We start from the raw sequence: 22,227 nt of genomic DNA, 5'->3' as shown, positions 1-22,227 counted from the left end.
CCCAGCCTGTGGAGCTGACGCTACAGCAGGTGTCCACTGCTGGGCTGTGGGGAAGCCCTACACACTCGGCCACAGAAGTGTTCTTCTATGTGGATGACTGTTCTCTGCTCTCACACCAGAGGAAAAACACAGGGTGAGGGTTTTCCCCAGACAGACAGAAATCCTGGGAGCTGAGAAAGGAGGTGAAGGAGGAGTAGAAGGAATTTTGGATAGCACTGTAAGCCACAGAATCTAGAAGAAACCACATGTCCCAAGAAAAATGGGTGGCATCGTTCTGCTGACGTATGATTTACTGAGCCTGAAGCTGGGGCTCAAACCCGCACTGACAGCATACATTGGTTTATGTCTGCAAATATAATAGTTTCCCATTTCTATTTATATAAAATATCCTTTTAAAAAGCAAACTTTTTATGAATATATGTGTATCTGATGGATTTGTGTGTATATGTGCATGCACATGGACCCTGCACTGGACACTGAGGGACCAAAATTAAACAAAACACAGACCCTCGCTCGGAGGGATTTACTCATAATCTAGTAAGAGAGAAGTCATTAAACACGTAATTAAAATCCAACACGATGTGGGTTAGAGGAATCCAGGGGCAATACAGGAGCATCATAGAAAGAGAAAGGAAAGGCAATTGGCCGCTGAGACGTGGAGAGGGCCCGGATAGCGCGACGCATGCCCTTCACCAGAGCTGCCCAGGGAAACCCTGGCAAGGTGCACAGGGAGCAGGAGGGAAGGCGACAGAGGGCACCCCGGTCAGGAAGGGGCACCCCCGTGTAGATGTGGCACTCTCAGGAAGGCAGGCAGACGGCAGGGGATCACTGCTAACGCTCAGGCTCCCACTTTCAGGCAAAACATGTGCATGCTCCTCGTTCCCCACCACAGCCAGTCATTTTGGTAATTATTTATTCACACCTCAAGCCACAGCACCTGACACCTGGAACTCTGCCCTGTTTCCTGCCTAGGAGTCCGTGACAAGATGTCCCTTAGTTCTTGGAAGATGTGTTCCTGCCACAGCAGTGACGCATTCACTTCTCCCCCATATGCTGGGAGCCAAGCAAGGACACGTTTCCTAATAATGCAGACAGCGCAAGACATGGCGGGCGCTCCTGCCAGAAGTCCCGGCAGGACTTCTACATGGAATTCAGGGCAACCAGACTTTGGAAGCTGGGGCTCTGAGTAAAACAGACTAATAAACAGGCTTATATTTTAAATGTTTGCTTTCTTCATAATCTTAAAAATATACAACTGCAATTTATCATCCATTTATCTTAGCACCACCAAGAGTTGCTCAATTGTATGTTAGATCACCAGAAATGGCACCCAGTGTAGGGCTGAATGCAGCTGAAGGGGAGGTTGCCAAGCCGCCGGATATCTTTCCTGGGGCTGTGTGGAAGGAGGAAGCCAGATGCACAGCTCTGCCCCTGCCACCCTGCCACGGGGAGGACATGACTTGGCCCCCTCTCCACCTTCTGCCTGTATCTGAAGTGATCCAGCCCAGCTCGTCAGAGGGAATGAGGACCCACCCTCAGAGCCATCCGGACTGTGGGAGGATGCTGAGCTACTCCTAGTGTCTCCTCTACCTGCTCACCAGGAGCAGGTGCCCCCGCAGCCTCCAGCCTCTTCTCACCATGGCTACCCAAGGGCATCTCATGACCTATACGGGCCTCATAGATGTCACATCAAACCCAGGAAAAAGCACCACATCCCACTTGAGACAATGAATTGCAGATGACTATTTGACAAGCCATCACGTTTTGTCAACATTTAATTAAATGTGTCCGTTTTAATTTGGCAGTTTTCACTTCCTATCTTGGAAGCAGAATTTTTTTCAGGTCTCCAATATTTGCATAAGCCCCCAAAAAGCTTGGAAACCCCAGGCCTCCTGCCTAAGTGCCCACTGGGTAAAATGACCTGCCTGCCAGCCCAGCCTGAGGAAAATCCCTGGTCCTGGTGCCAGGACACCTGGTGCCTCTCCCAGGCAGCACCTATGCCCCCTCCCCAGCCCCCAGCTCCTGCACATACAGGTGTTCAGCATCCACCAGCTTCACTTCCCTTGGAGGGACACCCTTTGGACTGCCTAGCTCAGTGACCATGTTTGCAGGGTTGTGATCATCCACTCAACAAACGGACTGAGCACCCACCAGGGCGCATGCCCTGCTCCCCGCCGCAAGTGATCCAGCACTGCGTGCAGCCAAATGGGATGCCTGATGAATGAACACATCAGGACCAAGGCTGCTGCTGACGGCTTGGAGTGGTCTGATCTCCAAAGGCAACATGACATCCCATACATCCCCATACATCAGGGACTGTCACGGCAACACAGTGCCTGTCTGCCCTCGAGCACCTTCTGGACCAGGCCAGGCCCTTTCCCAGCTCATCTGTGCCTGTGCCCAGACCTGTGGCTCAGGTGGATGGCCAGCCCAGGCCAGGCATGTCCTGCTGCTACCCTCTGTGCAGAAACAGGCATCCTTCAGCGTGGACAAAGCCACCCACCTGTAAGCAGATAGCATCTGGCTGCCTTGTCTACTCACTGAGTGTATGTTTCATTCGATGGATTTCCCCACAGTAAGGGCAAGAAAATAAGGAGTGAGGTGCCTGGCTAGTAATAAGATCAAAGATGATGAAGAGAATGGAGTCATTTGCCAGGCTGACTCAGGAAGCAAATGGAAGACAGCACTGCAAGCCAGACACCCAAAATTCCATATTATTCACAACTTAATATAATGCACTTAAATCATTCCTTTAAATGTGGTATACTGGAATTCTTTCACAAATTTAGACAATGCATTTAGAACCCCTTTCTAGTGCTCAGAAGCTCCAACTAGATAAACATTAACCACAAACAGGATAAAATCCAATTTATTTTCATCAAACGACTGTACCCTGTCATCATCGCTAACATTCCCTCCACGTGAACACTGCGCCTGCTTGCGCATCTAACAGTCAGACAAAAAGGGGTCTTATATCATCGCAGAGCCAGAAAGACAGTACACCTTATAAAGGAGGCAGGATGCCCCTTTTGGAGAACACCCCTGCAATAAACAAAACCACCATGAGACGCTGGGTATGCGCGGCGCAGCCTCTGGCTCTGTCCCCACAGTCGGCGGCAGCGCCGGAATGAACATCTGCAGTGTGAACACGGCGCCCATTAGCTCCCGCAGCCTGTTAGCATATTTTAATGCTGTGATCACAGCTTTCTATTTCCATCAAGGCGCCACGAGGTGCTAGACTCTGGATCACACATTGCGTCATTATTGTCCCCACTGAACAGATTACACAGCAGTACTGGGGACAGGGTTGGGAGGTAATGAGGGGCAACAGAGGGAAGGGCAGGTGGAGCACCGGGCGCCCTGCAGAGGATAGATGGGCACTGCTCAGAGCTAGGGCTCTCATCTCAGCGGGGGCTCAAAGACATCGCATGCCCTGATCAACGTCTCTCTCAGACACCTGAAAATAATAACACTATTTACAAAGAAACACCTCTCTTGGCTAAATGTTCCATCTAATATTTATCTCATTAAAGTTAATAATAGAGGTCAAGTCACCATTTCAGAATGCTTTTTTTTTGCGTCACAAGTGACTCCAGGGATCAAATCTGCCTTCCTTGCCAGCAGCTGCGAAAAACCAGGCTTGAGGTGTTAATAAACCAAGGTCACTACGGAGTAGCGGAGCTGCTGACTCTTGATTTTAACTCATTCTTGTGATACAAAAAGTGCGCAAATCCATTGTCATGTATGACACAAACAAGTTTCAGGGCTGGGCCTCCAAGAAAAACATCATGAAGGGTCCTGCTCCTTTTGAACCTCACACCCCAAGTTCACACACAGCAGGACGCCAGTTCATGGGCCTCCTCATTTCCAAAACGCGAGCACATGCATGCAACCACAGGCACACCAGGAGCAATGCAAAACAAAGTCCACCATCATCTGTTTTCAAAGGGCAAGATAGCGGGGTCCTGCTTCTTTTAAAACGATGACTGTCCCTGTGATTCCTTCATTTCATTTGCACATGATGCAAATCCCGTGACCTCACACTCGCTCATGTGCACCCCCGCAGTGCTCCCCATGCTGAGCAGAGCACAAGCCCATCTCTGTGCCCTTTCTCTCCCTGGTCATTTGCACTTGGAAAGCAGCATTCCATGTAGCATCCCCCGTGGTCCCCCTCACTTGCCCCAGGACGTTGCCTCTGGCCTTCCTGGAGGTTCTCGCTGGGGGTCACCCCTCAGGCTTAGGCTGGACTCATTGCTACTGACCTCCTTAATCCTAAGGAGGGGTCCGATAAGTTCTTATCACATCTGGTTGTTCTAACAATTAAATGAGATGACTCAAGTAAAGCACTTAGCAATTAGTAAACACGCGACCTGGTGGAATTGTTGAGAGAAGTTCATACATGCAGAAAGCTCTTTTGAACATTGCAGAGCATGACCAAGATGCTGATCGTCAGGACTGCAGATCCCTCCTATGTCGGTATTTTTCCAAGTCCCCAGCCCCAGGCTGACTCATAGCAGCAGCTCTGCCCAGGAGCAAGGACTCCCGCCTTCCTCCTTTTCAGCTCCAGAAGAGTCTCCTCCTGTGCACTGGAGTTCTTCCGTCCACATCTCCACTCTCTAGGCTCGATCCTACCCTCACAGAGACTTGCTCACAGGGGTCCTCCTCTCTCTCTAGCACACCCACCACCTTTGCTGAGCTATCCCTGTGCTGGGAGATAGGCCCAGACTCCTCCTCGCCCCCTTCCATGGCACCCAGTCTGCACCGGCTGCATCCTTCGAGCACAGCAAGGAGGGTGGCCAGGAGCCGCCACTGCCACCATGAACCCCAAACTGGGGACACCACACTGGGACCCTGCTGTGCCGGGCACACTCTTGACTTCCCTCTCTGTTCATCTCCTGCTGTGGCTTTCATGTGGATTCCTCCAAACCCTTTTTTACATAATCCCAAAGGCACAGCTTCTGGGGACCTGCCCCTATGACAGCCTTCCTAGCTAGGCCCAGTCCCTACTCTCAGGGGCACACGCCACATTCACCATAGGCTGCCTACTCTGCAAGGGAGGGTCCTTCCAGGCGATTTCCTCCTGCCACGCTGACGCTGCCTAACCTGACAAGTTGGTGTGAGGACAGGGTCTAGTGGAAGGAGAACTGGCCTAAGAAATGGGAAGCACTGTTAGGGTCTGAAGGTTTTTGTATTCTCTCCCCATCCCCAAAGTCATATGTTGAAATCCTAACCCCTGAGTGACGAGCTTAGGAGGTGAGACCTTTGGGAGGCATTCAGTCATGAAGGCAGAGCCCTCAGGATTGGGATTCATGCCCATGGGAAAGAGACCTCAGAGCGCTTCCTTCCCCTCCTGCCATGTAAGCACATAGCAAGAAGGCATGGTCTGTGAGCCTGGATGCAAGCCCTCGCCAGACACTGAGTCCGGCAGCACCTTGATCCTGGACTTCCCAGCCTCCAGGCCTGTAAGATGCACATTTCGATTGTTTATAAGCCATCCCATCTGTATTAGGCCGTCTCTTGCATTGCTATAAAGGAATATCTGAGATTGGGTAATTTATAAAGAAAAGAGGCTTAATTGGCTCTGGGTTCTGCAGGCTACATAAGGAGGCATAGTGTCGACATCTGCTTCCAGGGAGGCCTCAGGGAGCTTCCACTCATCATGCAAGGTAAAGGGGGGACTGGTATCTCACACTGGGGAGCAGAAGCAAGGAGTGAGGGGGGAGATGCCGCACACCTGAACAACCAGACCTTGTGAGAACTCACTCACTACCTCAAGGACAGCACCAAGCCACGAGGAATCCGTCCCCATGACCCAAACACCTCCCACCTGGCCCCACCTCCAGCACTGGGGCTTACATCTCAACATGAGATTCGGAGGGGACAAATAGCCAAACCATATCACAGTCTATGGTATTGGTAATAGTAGCCCAGACAGACTAGAAACATACATATTATGACTTCTGCCAAAGACTATTTTTGTGACCTTGAAGTGGTCATGTAAATTCTCAGGCTTCAGTTTCCTTTCATGAGTGCAGAACTAAACTAAGCTATCTCTAAGAACCTTCCGGCCATATAATAGCTTTGTGTCGTAGCCTCTCTTGCTCAAAAACCTTCAATGACTTCCTTCATGAAAGAGAATGAAAGCGATCTGGCCTGACATCCCTGGCTTTCTAGAATCTGACCCCACCTACCTTTCTAGTGATGCTCCTCAAAGTCAGCCCTCCCCTCCCCGCAAGCTTCCATGACAAGCCTATGTGGCATCCCTGCCCAGCCGTCTCCCCACGACACTACCCCTGAAGAGCAGGGCTTCTCCAGACCCTGCCAGCCCATGATGGCGGCCTCCCTGAGCACTCAGGTTCAGGAAGATGTTGCCTCTGTCCTGCAGACTGGCACTGCAGATACGTGCCACAACTTTGTGGGCCTTCTCAAGGACACCATTTAGCACTGGACAGAACAAAGCTGGGAGGCAAAGCCTCCGTCTCACACACACTCCACCCTCCCATGTTACCTAGCCCCTGCAGCCCTGCAGCTGCCCATAGAGCCCAGCCCATGCCTCTCATGCATTCAATACTCAGAGAAATACCTTCCATGAAGTAACCCAGAGATGGGATGTTTCATATTACTCACCATATAATTTTCCACAAGTGACTACCCCAAACATGTTTTCTCTATAACACCCTCCAGCCCCCTGTCCAGACATAATCTTTCAACAACTATTTCTCCTTCAACAACTATGAAAACTAATCAGTCTTGGGATCTTGTGTTTTTTTTTTTTTTTTTTTTTTGTGGGGGGTTGTGGGGAGAGAAGCTAACTGCACTGGCTCCAGGTCCTGTCATTTCCAGTTAACATCTCCTAACATGAGAGCAGACACTGAACCAGAAGGGTGAGAGGAGGCAGCGGCTGCTGATCTAGAGGCCTCATGGGGCTTTAGTGGGAGGCATGGGTAGGCCTGGAAGGGCAGGGTCTCTGCCAGCCTTTTAAGGTCAGATTGGCATTTAAAATTCTGGGTTCATGCCAACCCCTCTTACCAAGGAAGAGACAACACTCAACACTTCTATCTCCAAAGCCTACGCAAATGGAAGAGGGAACTCTCTCGGTAGTGTGTTCCTTTGGCTGTCCTTCCACAAAAAGTCACGTGAAGTCAAGACACAGGCTTACATCCCGTGATGGAAGGTCCATCATTTTGCTTGATTGGTTCAGCCGCCACCCCGGCCCCATGACAGAGAGAGTGGTTGGGCCTGAACCCACTGCCTGCCCAAACCCAGACAGGGAGAACAGCTGGCATGCAAGGGCCTGCGGCGGTACACCCTACCTGGAACCACAGCTGACCTTCCCCAAAGATCTAAGGGTAAAAGGCCAGAAGTGTAGCTCAAGTTCCTTTTTCTCTGAATTTTTAGAATAAAGCAAATAACAGATGCCCAGCACCCTCCACTAACAATGAAGAGATAGATAAGGATGAAGGAGATAGCGCCATGGCAGAGCCATCCACAGCAGACAGCCTGGCTCAGGGGCCCTCTCTGGAACAGGTGCACGCCCGCAGGAAGGCAGGGGCCTTTCTCAAGGAGGCAGGGCAATCTGAGATTCTCCTCTCCCAAGCACACATATGAGCCTGGGGGTCACCCCACTGAGCCACCAGTCTCTGAAATGGGGAGATGCACTTTATGGTCCCAAGATTTTAAGTGAACAGAACCAAGAGGTGGTAAATTCTCACTTAGCACAAGGCTCCCCTTCCAGTCCCCATGGCTGGCAGCAGAAGTGCTGATGCCCAGAGCCCAGCCCCCTGCCATGTGTCCCTTCCCTACAGGCCATCCCAGGGAATGAAAAGTTTCTGCCCTGAGTGGATGGTCCTGGTGTGAACAGCGAGCAAAGGGTCTAGGGCAAGAAGGTGCCCCTCTAAGGACAGCTGGACCTTCCAGAGGACCACGGCAATTTTTCTAGGAGCTGTCTGGAAAAAGGACAGACTTGCTCGCTGCTTACAACTGCTAACTCCTGAAACAAGATTTCTTTCTTCCCTCTCCAGTGATTGTCTACTTTGAAAATATTTTTTATCTTTGATTTCTCTTTTCTTTCTGGGAAGGAAGCAAACAATATCTTCTTTTCCCTCTGCTATTAGCTCTTGGGACAGAACAAGAATGGATGAAGGAGTGAAAAAACGATTACTGCAAAGTTTAGGTTGTTGGTTTTTTTTCCCATGTTAAAGCTGCCAGGACTGAAAGAGGCACCAGCCCAGAGGGTGAATTCAGAAGTCCAGCCCTCGGAGGGTCACCCACCTCTGCAGTCCATGACATATCTCATGGCAGCTTTAGACTTCAGCTTTATTTCCGCAATTACTCAAAGATGGTCCCTTCCAAGTTTCGCTGTAGTACCTTTTTGGATAAATTTTTTCAAGATGAAGACGTGATTAGCGGCCATCAAGCCAAGCGACAAGGCACCTCCCAGCCGAACGGCAAGCTGCTGCGTCGCCTCCCGCCTTATCAGTGGTCCCCCAGCCTCCGCCCCCCCAATCTCATCTTTACCTCAGTATCTCCTTCCCGACTCCCACCACACTTACACTGGGAGTCTTCATGAGCAGAAACTCACTTCTGACGTCACATAAACTCCATCCCCACCACTCAGAAAATAATTAGGAAGACAAGCATCACGACTACACAGGCACCCGAGCGCAGCCAGGCAGGTGCTGGGAAATTTTTTACCCACTTTCCTACAGCTCTGCCAGTTGTGGAGCTGCCCGGAAGAGACCCAGCATGGGGAAATTCGCAGAGATTCATAAAAAGAGAAAGCAAGCCCGGTGAGCCTCTAAAACCCTTGCAAATTAAGAGGCTAAATGAACAGTCAAGACCAACGGTTTCCGCAAGAGCAGTGCTGAGTGTGCTAATATACACAATTAACGCAGGTCACCCCGCGGGCTGCATTCCCATCTTAACCACACAAGACAACATCCTCCTTTTCACCCCAGCTCCTCTCTGGCCTTTGAAGCCTGGGTCTGAAATATATCATTCTGCATTCTGGGCAGTACAGCTTAAATCAATAGTGTTATCATCCTACAACTGTCCTTTCACGCTCTCCCTAATGCCTAATAATTGTCAAGTTTGCACTAAAATTGATCAGTAACAGCGGGCCTTTTCTCTTAGCACCCCCCTCTCCCTACACCCTCCCGGCCGCCCCTTGGCCTCCCCCAGGAAGCAGGATCACATTGATTTCGATCTGATTACAGGAGAGCTTGCCCTGACTTTCCCCAGTTACTTAAGCCGGCGTCTCATTGCGTGTCCTTAGAGACCAGGGCTTCGCTCAGGCAGAGAGCGTCTAGACAGTATTCATGACCCATCTGTCTGGCACGGCCCAGCGGATGGCAAACTCTATTAGAACTGAAACCATTTTTCCCTCCCCCTTCTCCCATCCCTCTTTCCCTTTGCGAAGCAGGAATCTGACACTGAAAATTACTATCATTGTTGCAATTCTCAAAATAGCACCGCCAGACTTTCATTAACATCCACGCTAGACTACTAAATATTTAAAGAAGTGGATAAATTTCATCTGAAGTGGGACAGCCCCGCACACATGAAAGCAGTAACAGAATCAAAATGTAAATCTAAGAGGTTGTTTTTATCCGAGTAAATTTAGTGTCACAGCAGGAGGAAATGATGCCTAAGGTTTATTAAAACTTACCCTCCCATTTGTTCTCCGCCTTTGTTTATTTGAAAAGGCAGAATTACCGTTTAAGACCCTACACGATTTTAATTGATCAGAAAAGCGTCTTGGAGAAACAAAGGCAGCCAACACAAGGGGCGGAACCGGGAGGGGAGGGTGTGAGGCTGCCAGCGCCTCCCTGGGGCTCATCCCACAGAACTGTTCAGGCAGAAGCGTGTTGCCAGTGACAGCCCCTGCAACTCGATCCCGTGGCAAACCCAGAGAGAGGCATATTGCCCTCCACATCTTGTTTTAAATACCACCTTGGGTCACTGTCACAGTTAGTAATTGGTTTGCCATAGATTCTTTTTTTTTTAGTCAAAAAAAACGGGAGCAGGGGGGCGGGGTGGGGAGCCCTGTCCAAAGCACACAGGCTGCTCTGCAGAACAGCGTGATTCATTGAACATGGCCTTGATGGAGGCCAGCCAGAATTAAGTCGGTGGAAACCCAGAGCCCCTCACCCCAGCCTCGCTCCAAGGTAACACCACAACCTGGAAGACCCCTGCCCCACACCCCCTGCAGTCAGCAACGTCAACAAGGGAAGTCCAATCTGGTGAATGCCAGAGGGCCCCCGGGGCAGGCCTCACCCCTCCCAGCACAGCTGGAGATGCTGAAGGGGCCAATGCGCTCAGGCAAGAGTCAGAGGGAAATTGGGGATCAGAGGCTAAAAGCCCACATGTGGCTGATGCGGGCTCTTGGCGCCCACAGCAGGTGAAGCGGGGAGGGTGATGGCAGAAACAGAGCCGCCCCCATGCTGAAGCCACGCTGCCTCTCGCCTCCCCAGGGCAGCTGTCATCATCCCCATCCTCCTGACAAGACAGTGAGTCAGAGAGGAGAGCTGGCTTCTGGGTCATACAAGTACTACCTGGACGGGACACAATCAAAGAAGGGATAGCTTATCAGTTCATAGAGGAAACCCCAAGGAATCAACAGAATCAATGATCCCTGACACACAGGGGCTCTTAGGTTAATTTTTCATGATCCGTTTGAAAATCCAGCGTGAAACCAAGAATCGCCATCTGCGTATCAATTGAAAACAATCATCCTCTGTGGCCCTCCTGAAAAGAAGATGGTTGGTTTGATCCCCACCACCCAAGCCCTTCAAGCCTTTTAAGAACTGATGAGTAAATCCCTATCTTACTGGAAAAATACCACGGGAGGGGAAAATAGCACCTCCAAAGACAAAACCATGGCCTGAGTTCAACACCCCAACAGCGGCACACCTTGGCTGTGTGACTCTGAGTAAATCACCTCACCGCCCTGAGCGTTGCATTCTTATGACCTTTCTAGGGTGCTTTTGAGAGATAAATGAGATGATGCGTGTAAACAGTGAGCACTCGGCAAACAGCAGCTCCCTTTCTACCTAATTCCCGTCCCCAGGAAGCAGTGGACCCTCCAATAGATGATGCTTACTGAGCATGTACTGTGGGCCAGGTATTACTCTAATTGCCTGTCCTGCACTATTTCAGTAAATCCTCAGAATAACCCTTTGAAAGAGATACCAATATTATCCTCATTTTATAAATGAGAAAAATCGAGGTACACAGAGGCTGAACAACTTGCCTAAAGCCACAGGCAGTGAGTGGTGGTGACTCCAGGTGACACACTCATGCACACATGCACCACACAGCCTCACCCTCACACAGACACACACACTAATGCACATATGCACCACTCAACCTCACACACACACACCCACACATGCACACACTCACACACATACATGCACCTGCACCTACATACATTCTCACACACACATGCACCACACACCCTCACCTACACACATACATGCACACACATGCACACACACTCATGCACAAATGCATCAGACCCTCTCTCACACACATGCACACACTCATGTATACATGTACCATAGACCCTCACACATACACACACACAGACATGTACACAGATAAGACTCATACGCACGTGCACACTCATGCACAAATGCACCACAGACCCTCACACACATGGACACATTCATACACCTGTATACACACTCCCCCCATGGCACACCCACGCATGCATGCACACACCACACGGAGTCACATGCATGCACATACCAGACTCACACTGACACCCACACACTTGTGCACACACACACTACACATTCTCACACATACTTGTGCACACATACCACACACAGTCCCACACACTCTGGCATACTATCTCATGCATACACACACAGACTCACACCTGCTCACACACTTACACGTCTTTAGGGCCGGCCAGAAGCACTCCACATTTCCTCTGTGCTTGGCACGACTGGTCCTTCCTACACAGCAGATGGATATTTAGAGGCCAAAGGTCTGTCCCTCTGGGGCTGCAGCACTGGGAAGCCCTGATTGGTCACATGCACAGTAAAAGCCTATCACACTGTTGGTCCCAGAATAAATGCTTACCAGAGTAGGCTTCTACTTTGGTTGGTTTGGGTGTTTATGGCAGTCTAAACACACATGGGAAGGACAGGCAGTTTGTGGGCACCAACCTTATGTAGTCTCTTCCTTTGTCTTCTCATGCAGGCTGCCAGCATCACGTGGATATTTTCAATCCTTGCTTCCACTTACAAGGTACTAGGCCATGCAAGCAAGCCTTTTTCATCCTCTGGTCAGGCTTGAGTTTTCTAAAATAATAATATTCATCCCTACACTCAGCAAATATTTACAGGGCATGTAGCATATGCTACATGAGCCAGGCACCGTGGCAGGCGCCAAGGCTACCACAGAGACCTCATGGGCACTGTTCACCTGGCAGCCATGCTCACAGAATGCTGGGAGGCAGCAGAGAAAGGATCAACGGTCTCCAGTCAACACTCTGAGTGTTCACTATGTGCAGCTGACCTTTGAACAATTTGGGGGTTGGGGCTCTGATCTCCGTGCGGTGGAAAATTTGTTTATAACTTTCAACTCCCCGAAAACTTAACCACTAATAGCCTACTGTTGACTGAAAGCTTTACCTATAACATTAGAAGTCGATTAACACACATTTTGTATGTCATATGTATGATATGCTGCATTCTTACAATAAAGCAAGCTAGAGAAAAGAAAATGTTAAGAAAGATCATAAGGAAGGGAAGGGGAGAGGGCTTAGCCCCTGCACACCTGGAGTTTAACCCGGAGTTAAACAGGTCATTGACAATCCCCAAATTCCAGATGCGACCTGGGAGTTGGCTATCCAAGTGTAGCAGAGGGGGTTCCTAAAAATGTTAAGTGTATGCATCAAACATATTTCAATTCATCAGTTCATCATAACACACAGAGGAAATCTCAGTGGTCACCCATGCAGAGTGACAGGGCACCCTCATCCTTAAGTTACTAGATCCTATATGATATACACTTCAGGGTAATCAAATCGTTGATGGGGAATTTCTCTTTATAGATGTATCCCCACTAATTACTTGAGAAAAAAGGACAGAATTTGGTTGTGACTGTTTTGCAACCCCAAATGCCTGACAGTATCACACAAGAGACAAGCAGACACAATGTGCTCCTGATGGAAGAGCTGTACCGAGGCAGTAGTTTCACACACACAGCATTCACACCTGAGTCTCCCCAGACCTCTGCATTACCTACCACGTGGCAGGAATGGTGTGGGACAGAGAAGCACATTCAGTGACTCCACAGGAAAGCAGCCAGCAAAATCCAGAGTACAGAAACTGCAGAACAAGCATGCCAGACCCCACCACCCAAAGTCACAAAAGGGAGGAGAAGGGGGAGGAGGAGGAGGAGGAGGAGACGACGACAGGAAGACGGAGTGAGAGGAAATAGATATGGAGGGAGAACCTACAGAAACAGAGATCCTTCAGCAGCAAAGCGATCTACGATGCCTGGGGCTTCTTTGGATCCTGGTGCAAACAAATGATAAACAGAACAAACTAAAACACACATTTATAAGACAACTGGAGAAATATGAACTCAAAAAGTACATTTGGTGACTATTCTCTAATATAGAGAATTATGGTTAAGGTTTACTGCAATAATTATAGGGAAAAAATAGAAGCGTCTGGCATTTGCGAGCCCTGGTTATGCACAGGTTACCTATGTGGTTATGTGGTTATAAGCCTGATCCCCAAGTCCTCAATAAACAAAATGCTTGGGAGGGGGGAAGTTGCTGGCTTAAGGTGGGAAGGAGGGCAGTCATAGCTTAGTGCCTACAGGTGACAAGTAGGATGCCAGTCTCTTTAGGAGAAAAAATGAAGAAGGTGGGAAAAGCTGGTTTCGAAAGTAAGATAATCAGCTCAGATTTTAATAAGTTGGATTTTATTTTATTTGGTTATTATTACCCTAAATGGCAACAGGAGGAAAAAGTTGCCTCCTGAAAAAGTCTAAAGTCATAATCCTGGCATAACTGGGTGCACTTTATCAGCTCCAGTGCATTTGATTTGGGGTCAGTTTGATGAGGTCTCTATATAGAGAGAAGCAGCTTCCCCCCAACCCTCCAGTAGCAGGGGGAGCTGCTCCTCTCCCTGCTTTCCCCGAATCAGATTCTCTCGGTTAAGTGGAAATTCCACTGAAGCTCGAAGGGAAAGTTGTGGCTTCTTGTCGACGCTGACCTTACTCTTAAGGTCCAGTGGAGAGAATCCCTCAGCAGTGCTGGCTTTGGGGGTCTGTGCTCGCCAAGGCTTTTGGAGGGCGTGGCACTTGCCAGGCTGCACAGACCACTCAATTATCGCTTCTGGACAGTCAAAGGAACGCTGCTGTCCCCCACTAAGATGTGGCCAAGGGGCTTTGGAAACACAGCACCACAGGACGTGCTTGGCTGGGCAGGAACGGTGAGGTGGCAGGTCCACCAAGCGGGATGCCAGCCTCAGGCTCCCCGCAGCCGGCCAGCCAGCAGGTGGCCTGTCCTAGGACCAGGGCAGGAGGTGGAGCCTTATACGCTGGCTTCTGTGTCTCTAGGCCCAACCCACTTTCTCAGCCGTGCCCCACACGGGCCCCAGCCATGGCCTTCTGTCCCAAGACAGCACCACCCTCATTGCCAACCTACGCTCATGCTCTTCTGGGCCCTGGCACTCTGTTCTCTCCTCTTGCCATCCAGCACACCTCCTCCAGGAAGCCACTGTGACCACTAATCCAACTAGGATGAATCTATCCCCTGAACCACAAATGACTGGACCCGCTCGGCCCTCACTCCCTGGGCCCATTTTTAGTTATCTTTGTGCAGGTGTGAATTCGCCTCCCCACTCTCAGCACCTTGATAGCAGGGTCTATATTTTCCTTCATTCCTCGTTTCCACAAGGCCTAGTACAATGACCAGAGAAGGTACTTCATAAATAATTTTGTTTGTATAAGGAATAATTTGTATAATTATTTTATTTGTGTAAATAACAAATAATTGTGCTTGTGTAATTTGTATGTTTACTGCTCGGGGTACAATATTTTGATAGAGCAGCCAGAGAAAAGATGTGACAAAAGCTGGCAACTTAGGCTGACAGCATATTTCCTCTTCCACAGAAAGATGCAGCCAGGAAAACTCATTCCCCAGGAGATAATGGATGTCAGCCCAGACCTCCACGTCCATGCAAAACCCTTTGGTCTCTCAGCAGAATAAAGCAGCCTTGGTCCAACGATAACCTGACCACGGTGAGGAGAGGCAAAAGGCAGATGAAACCCACTATGCCTCAGCCTGGGCTCCAAACACATTTTTGTTTGAAGAGAAAATCTACTTACAGCAACTTTCAGAGCTTCTGTGATTCTTAGTATTGCTGGCTTTACAAATAACAGTAACATTTTCTTGTTAACCTTAATTCATGCTGAAATTTAGCAAATATCAAATGGGAGATATGGCCAAGACATATGAGCCATGGAGCATACTCAAAGCTAACGGCATGGACAGGAAACTAAACTGATTCTAGCTCATCTGGAAATCCAGAAGGTCTCACCTCGCTTCAGCCTCAGTGCCCTCAGATCTGGAACACTGAGTATATCCTCCAGGTGGGAACAAGGTAACATAGATCACACAAGCCAATCCTCCTCCTAAGCAGGAAGAAGAATGAGGCACCGCCTTTCTGAAGCGTGGCACTTCATAGACAAGAGTTCGTGGGATACTCCGATTCCGTCCAAGTGGAGAGGAAGGGGACCTTACCATCAGAGCAGCACACCATGAAAGGCAGGCTGTCCGTCTGCTGTAGGAAACGGGCTGGTGAAGGATCCGATAAAAAGTGTCATCCACTAACATCCGAGGCTCTAAGGCTCGTTCACAGCTATTAACAGGAAGTGAAATATCCCTGTTCGCTGCCCAACAGAATACGGGGAAGAGAATACATAGCCATTCAATATGAGACCACCCTCCGGCCTCCTCCTCTGGGAAGCCACACACCTGGCAGAGGTGAGCTGCAGCAGAGGACAGAGAAACCACCATCTGCCCTGGAGTTCCCAGCCACACAGAACAATCCAGAGGCAACCCGGGCCGTGAGCGTCCCCCCATGACCACTCTGCCAGCTCCCTCGGCCGCCTGCAGAGAACCTGAGGGGTACGTGGGGGGCAGCCACAGGCCAGGTCGCAGCCTCTCCCAGGGGACAGAATAGGGAGAATCATCTAGGATCGCTGGCCAAGTGCACTTGTGGACACCTGTGAATTCCTGCTCCGTGTACGGAATGGCTCTGACATTACAGATGGACCATACAAAGTCATAGCAGCGCACTCCCCAGGAAGGGCCACGTGGGGAGTGGAGATGGCAACTGCAACACGGTGACGTAGACTGCGTTTTCCATGGACATTCTTTCCTTTAGATGCTTACACGGCAGGAAGTGTGCCTGTTCCACAGGGAGAGAAACCGAGCTGAAAGGAGTTGTCACTCCCCTAGGCCGAACCTTGAACCCAGATCAATCTGAAGCCACAGCCACGGTCCTGCCCTTTGTCATTCCGTCTCCTGGCTCTCCAGTCTTCTTAGAAGAGAGTAGATTGTAAATAATATCCCATTTTAGCTACAAAGACAAAAGTTCTAGTCATATCTGAACAGTAGGGGGCCAAGAGTTTGCCAACAGGATCGTAAGACTCCTCTGTTAGGACAAAGTTGGGCCACTGATGGATGTAACTGCTCCCTCGGCTTCTAGGCAGAATTAAAGTGCTCGCGTTTTAAAAATGAGTGGAAAAGTGATCTGGAGATAGGCCTTAAAAACCAGAAAGAATACTGACAAGAAAGGGAGCGAGGGAGGAGGGAAGGGTAGGAAGGAGGGTTGAAGACAGGGAAGCCCTTGGCAAAAGGGCCCTGAAGTAAAGGAGGAGCCCGCAGACCAGAAGAAGCCTGTGGAGCGCCCCAGAGCAGAGGCCAGGGCTCCAGAACTCTGAACCCAGTCAAGGCAGCACACAAGGTCCTGATATTCTCCACACAGCTTACCATGGTGTGTCTGCTGTTAGTCAAGTCCAGAGAAAACAGAGTAAGATGCTGCTTTTACTCACCTCCTTCTAAGACCCCCAGCCTGGGTTGAGGTAATCTTGAGTACTTAGCGCCTGGACTATGCTGCTCTAAGTGCTGTCTGTGGACTGTCCTGTGTGATGCTCCAATAACCATTCTTATGTCCCCATTGTGCAGATAAGGGCACTGAGGCTCAGGAGACGAAAACAACATTGTTCCATCCATGTGGAAAGGCCAACAAGCAGGGTTCCTCAGGGCTCCCGGCCCTCTGGCCTGCTGCCTACTCGTCCTCAGGGAGGTGCTCACCCAGCTCCCAGTTCCTCGTCCTGACCTGCAGCCTTCCTCCCTCTTCCTGCACTCAGCCCTGGTTCCATGCACTAAGTAGGACACCCAGAGCGAGTGCCTCCGGGCCATCCTGGGCCTGGGGGGAGCAGGGGCCTGCAGTCCAGATGACTCCAGGTGAGAGGCAAGCTGTATTACACAGAGACTACCGCACAAAACACGGACCCAATGCCAGGCAAGCACGCGCCCAGCCCGAACTTCCAAGAACTGTCTTTGCAAAGTATAGAGATGGGACTCAAAGAGCGCTCGGTAGGAGAAAATGCAAATGGAAATACAATAGAAAAACTTGAGAAAAACTATTTGTACTATAAGACTCTCGAATTTAGCAAGCATAAATAGCAGGCTTAAAATTTGCTAGAGCACAGTCATTTTTATATTGGGGACATACGTAACTTGCCCCCCATATAAAAATATAGTAGGAATACAGAAAATAGTTTCTTTTTTTAAATCCCCTCCCATTTTCACATTTGCAGCACTGGTATTTATGTAGTCTAATTTCCATAACAAAAATTTTAAAATCTGTCTCAAATATAACTCCTCAAAATAATGTCAGTAAAACTGGGGAGAGAAGCTGAATGCATCATAAAATGATCTCAGTAAGAAGGCTGTGTGAGGAGGGTTGGCCCGGCCAACGCTCTTCCCAAGGTGTGCAACTGCAAAAAGATCTTCACCCTCAACCCCCTTCACTTAGCCCAGAGAAACACAGAAAACAGTAAGCCACTTTTCCTAAGAGAAGTTCAGCGGGCTTTCAAAGCTGCCTTCTTTCTCTTCCCTTGTCACAAAAACCATGAGATCAAAAACCAACGAACTTCAAACTCTGACTCCACTTCTTCAAATTCAAGAAATGCTCAAAGCCTCAGCCTTGGGGATTCACACATGTCAAAACCTCACTCAAGCTGTTTCCATCCAGTGTCTAATAGAAAAACACATGATCAGAACCTTTAAGGATCCCATGTAAATTTTCTACTTTCATATTTCAGTTGCATGATTAATTACGGACCTTCCACATATCTTTCTTTGCTTATTTAAAATTACTTCTGAAGTAATAACGTTGGTATGAAGAATACTAAATCAATACATGATTTCCTGGAATCCAGGCATTGCTCAGATAAATGGCAAAAGCCTATTTCAAAACACAGCTCCGCTGACCACTTTAGAGAACAGAACAAATTTCCGACTTTTAAACATGCTGTCCCTCTATCCTAAAAGAAGAAAACATTTCCTTTGTGAAAATGCAAATCTCTTTCCTTAACCAGAAAACAACCTCCTTCCCATGTCCCAGTGACCCCACCTCCTAACCATTTCAGAACCACATCAGACAGTGCCACCCAGGTGAGAGGAGAGACTTACAGTTGAAGATGCCCGGAGGCGGGTGCTCGGTCACCAGGAGACAGTTCTCTTCGTCACTGTTGTCCCCACAGTCGTTCTGTTGGTTACAGACCAGCGAACCAAGATACAAGCATTTACCGCTGGTGCAGGTGAATTTGCACTCTGAAAAAGTACAATATAAAGCATGGAGCAGTCAATGCAAGCTTGGTGCTCTTAAGCTGTGACTGTCGTTGGTTTTTCTTTCCCCCATTTGCATGCCATGATTGTTTGGGAGCTCAGACTATCTGGAGAGCCCAGGACACTAAACTCAGAGAAGGGCCATCTGGGTAAGGACCTTCCTTGTATGAAACACACAGGATGGTGCCCTCCTGCACTCCACAGGGGCGCCGAGGCCTGCCATGCACGCCTCACCCTACGGCACTGCCCACACAGTAGCACAGGTGCTCTCTTTCTTTCCACGACCTGCTCTGCAAAAGTCATAGCTGTGGGGCTCTATTATTCGGTTTGAAAACATCCTTGGCAGTTCTCCACACCTCCGAGAATGGGGGAGCCCGTGCAGCCAGCCGTGGCAGGGGCCGTCAGAACTCAGGAGCGCTGGCTTAACAAAAGGACACTCAGACATTTGATTTCCCACTTGCCACTGTTGTGGTAAGAATCTGGACAACATATTTCACCACTCTGACGTTCATTCATCTCATGCCTAAGAAAAATCAGGCATAATACCAGGCATGGGTAGCAGTGAATTTACAATGTAAAACATGGGAAAATCATGTGTGCTTTCTGCTAAAGGGCCATGTTGGTGAACTATAAAAATAGGGCAGGTCCCATATCCAAATCCCTATGGGCCACACTGAACACAGGCTCCCTAAAATCTGTACGAATCAATATTTGAAAACGGAATTCAGTTTTGTAGGACTTTAAAATAAATTTGCACACTTAACACATTACTATCCATTTAAGCAATGAAGAATAAAGGAAGTTACAAAATTATATACACACTTGAGCACAGAAAGGTCCATGACATCTTACAGTGACTGTCATCCTGCATTCTGAGTGTGGGCTTGGCCCTAGGAGACCACAGAAGCTGGCAGGATTCACACGGCACGGCCCACTCAGTAGACAGCGGGAAGACAGAGTCTCGGGAGGAGTCCCGGGTTCCTCACTGCTGCTGACTGTCACAGCCTCTTCCTTTTTCCGGGCCTTGGTTCTGTCTGTCTGGAATAAGGGTGGCAGGCCTGGATCAAGTCCAAGGTCCTTTCAATTCGAATTTTCCATCATTCAAATAAAAGGCTGGTCATCGGCACACCAAGGCCTCTTCCAGCGATGCTAACCATGTGTGGGGCTACCCCAGCCCAGCCTGCCTCTCAGCGGCGAACTGTGGCCCGCAAGATAATAACCTTTACCTGTTGTAAAGAAACACAACTTAAGAGTCCTCAAAGTATTTTTGTGAACCTGCATAAAAAGGGTATTATAATCCTCCATTTGTTCACATTCTCCTAAAAGAGTATAGAAAAAGAAACCAGCCGAGCTGCTGACCTAGTTTAGAATAACATGTGAACACAGCCCAAATGCACACCCACGAGCACCTCGCTAGCAGCGCCATCCAGGTTAGAAAATCTGTGTGCAGAGTGAGGCCGGGCCACGTGGTGGGGGTGCTGCTGGAGCCAAACGCTCTCTTTCCATAAGGTGGAAAGATTAAAACCCAGCTGTTTGAAATCACATTTACGAAGTAACACTTTTTTAACTTAATGGAAAAAAAGGATGTCAAGGGAAAAATTTATCTTCCTTTCCAAAAGAAATATTGGACTATGGATTTATACCAAACATGAAAAGCACATTAACCAAAAACAGGTACTCCCTGTGTTGCTAAAATGGTGATTGGGAAAAAGGAATACTAATCTGAATTGAATCAAACTCTTAACTAAAAAGTTCACCATCGCTGTGGTTTGAAAGCATCTGAGGTTAGACTACCATAATCAAGTTGGTGTGGAACATTAAACTACCCAAGAAATGAAACCACATCCACGCTTTACTCATTTTAACTTGTTGGGGGGAGATACGACATGCTTGCAAGGAAATGAATTCTGTGACTCATTCATTTGTTCATATAACCAATATATTAGCCGCTTCTATGTTCTGTGCTAGGTACTGAGACGTGGAAACTCGGAAGTGAATGAGCTAGCCCTCTTCAAAGAGCTTATGATATGAACTATTTTAAAAATGTGAGCAGTGACTAATTTGCCGCTCCTTCCAAGGCCAAACATTTCCCTTCTTTATCTCCTTCATATTCTAGAGTGCACCCAGCCTGTGATAGGCACTCGGTGAATCACACATTTGTTGAATAAATGAATAATTTGATCTGAGCCTCATAAGAACCCTGTGAAATAATTACAGCAGATATTATTCTTCCCATTTTATTCCATTTTGCTTCATCTCACAGCACTGCCTCAGTTTCCAAATCCACTTTGAGGAATGTGAGAGACTCACTTGTAATGGGCATGGCCCCATGCCTAACAAAGTTCCCCAAATCGCTTGTTGTCTTAAGTAGGCTCAACCTTACTCAGGAAACACTAACAAGGCTTGTGCTACTAATGTGCTTGGCTCTTACTTCTTAGATAACGGAAATAACATCAACCTATTAAATTTCAAATTCAGCTGGGTACAGTGACTCATACCTGTACTCTCCACACTTGGGAGGCAGAGGCAGGAGGATCATTTGAGTCCAGGAGTTCTAGAGCAGCCTGGGCAACAAAGCGAGACCCTGTCTCTACAAAAAAGTTTAAAAATTAGCCAAGTGCAGTGGCACACTCCTGTACTCCCAGCTACTCAGGAAGCTAAGGCAAGAGGATCGCTTGTGCCCAGAACTTCAAGGCTGCAGTGAGCTATGATCATGCTACTGCTCCCAAGCCCAGGTGAGAGGGCAAGACCAAGTCTCTAAAAAATAAAAAATAAAAAAAATCAAATTTATAAAATCTAAATCTCAGCAGTGAGTCATTAGCCCAATATCAGAGTAAGGTCTTTCCATCACATGGCCACTGGAATCAGAATGACCAGATTGAGAATTTTAATTTATTGGCTTCTTGATGTGATATAGAAAATACTAGAAAATTGCTGTAGTGTGATTAAGTGCTAAGAATTAATGCTAAAGCTGGAATGAGAACTGCAGAGCACAGTAAATATCTGTCCAAGTTAACAAAACTGGTGTTGACAGAGGCAGGCTTCCACCTCCATCCCAACTCCGGACAGGCTGTCCCCAGCACACTGTGCCACCCAAAAGCCCAGTGCATTCAGGTCCTCTAATCACGAGATTATTGTGATATTTCAAACAAACTGATAACCCTATGAGAAAGGCCCTCATCTTACTGCATATTGGGATCACCTGGACATCTTTCAGGACTGCTGGGGTCAGAATCCCAGCCAGGTCCTGCTCTCACTGGCCTGAGGTGCAGTCAGACAGCGTGGGTTTCTGGCGCCCTCTGGCATGGCTCCAATGGGCAGCGCAGATGGAGAAC

The 22,227-nt window shown here is 48.6% G+C and overlaps 1 protein-coding gene across 5 annotated transcripts in view; it reads right to left on the bottom strand.

Annotated features, from left to right (window-relative positions):
• Positions 1 to 22,227, bottom strand: part of LDLRAD4 (low density lipoprotein receptor class A domain containing 4) — a 445,676-nt gene that overhangs the window by 203,952 nt on the left and 219,497 nt on the right. For all 5 annotated transcript variants that reach the window (XM_055239490.2, XM_055239474.2, XM_055239499.2 and 2 more), the window contains exon 4: positions 18,737 to 18,877. In XM_055239490.2, coding sequence (XP_055095465.1) covers positions 18,737 to 18,877 — 141 coding nt within the window. The remainder of the gene's footprint in view (positions 1 to 18,736; positions 18,878 to 22,227) is intronic.

The sequence above is a fragment of the Symphalangus syndactylus genome, chromosome 1, assembly GCF_028878055.3.
Source record: "Symphalangus syndactylus isolate Jambi chromosome 1, NHGRI_mSymSyn1-v2.1_pri, whole genome shotgun sequence".
Taxonomy (NCBI): domain Eukaryota; kingdom Metazoa; phylum Chordata; class Mammalia; order Primates; family Hylobatidae; genus Symphalangus; species Symphalangus syndactylus.
Note: the sequence above shows the minus strand (reverse complement) of the source record. Positions and strands in the feature narration are given on the sequence as shown.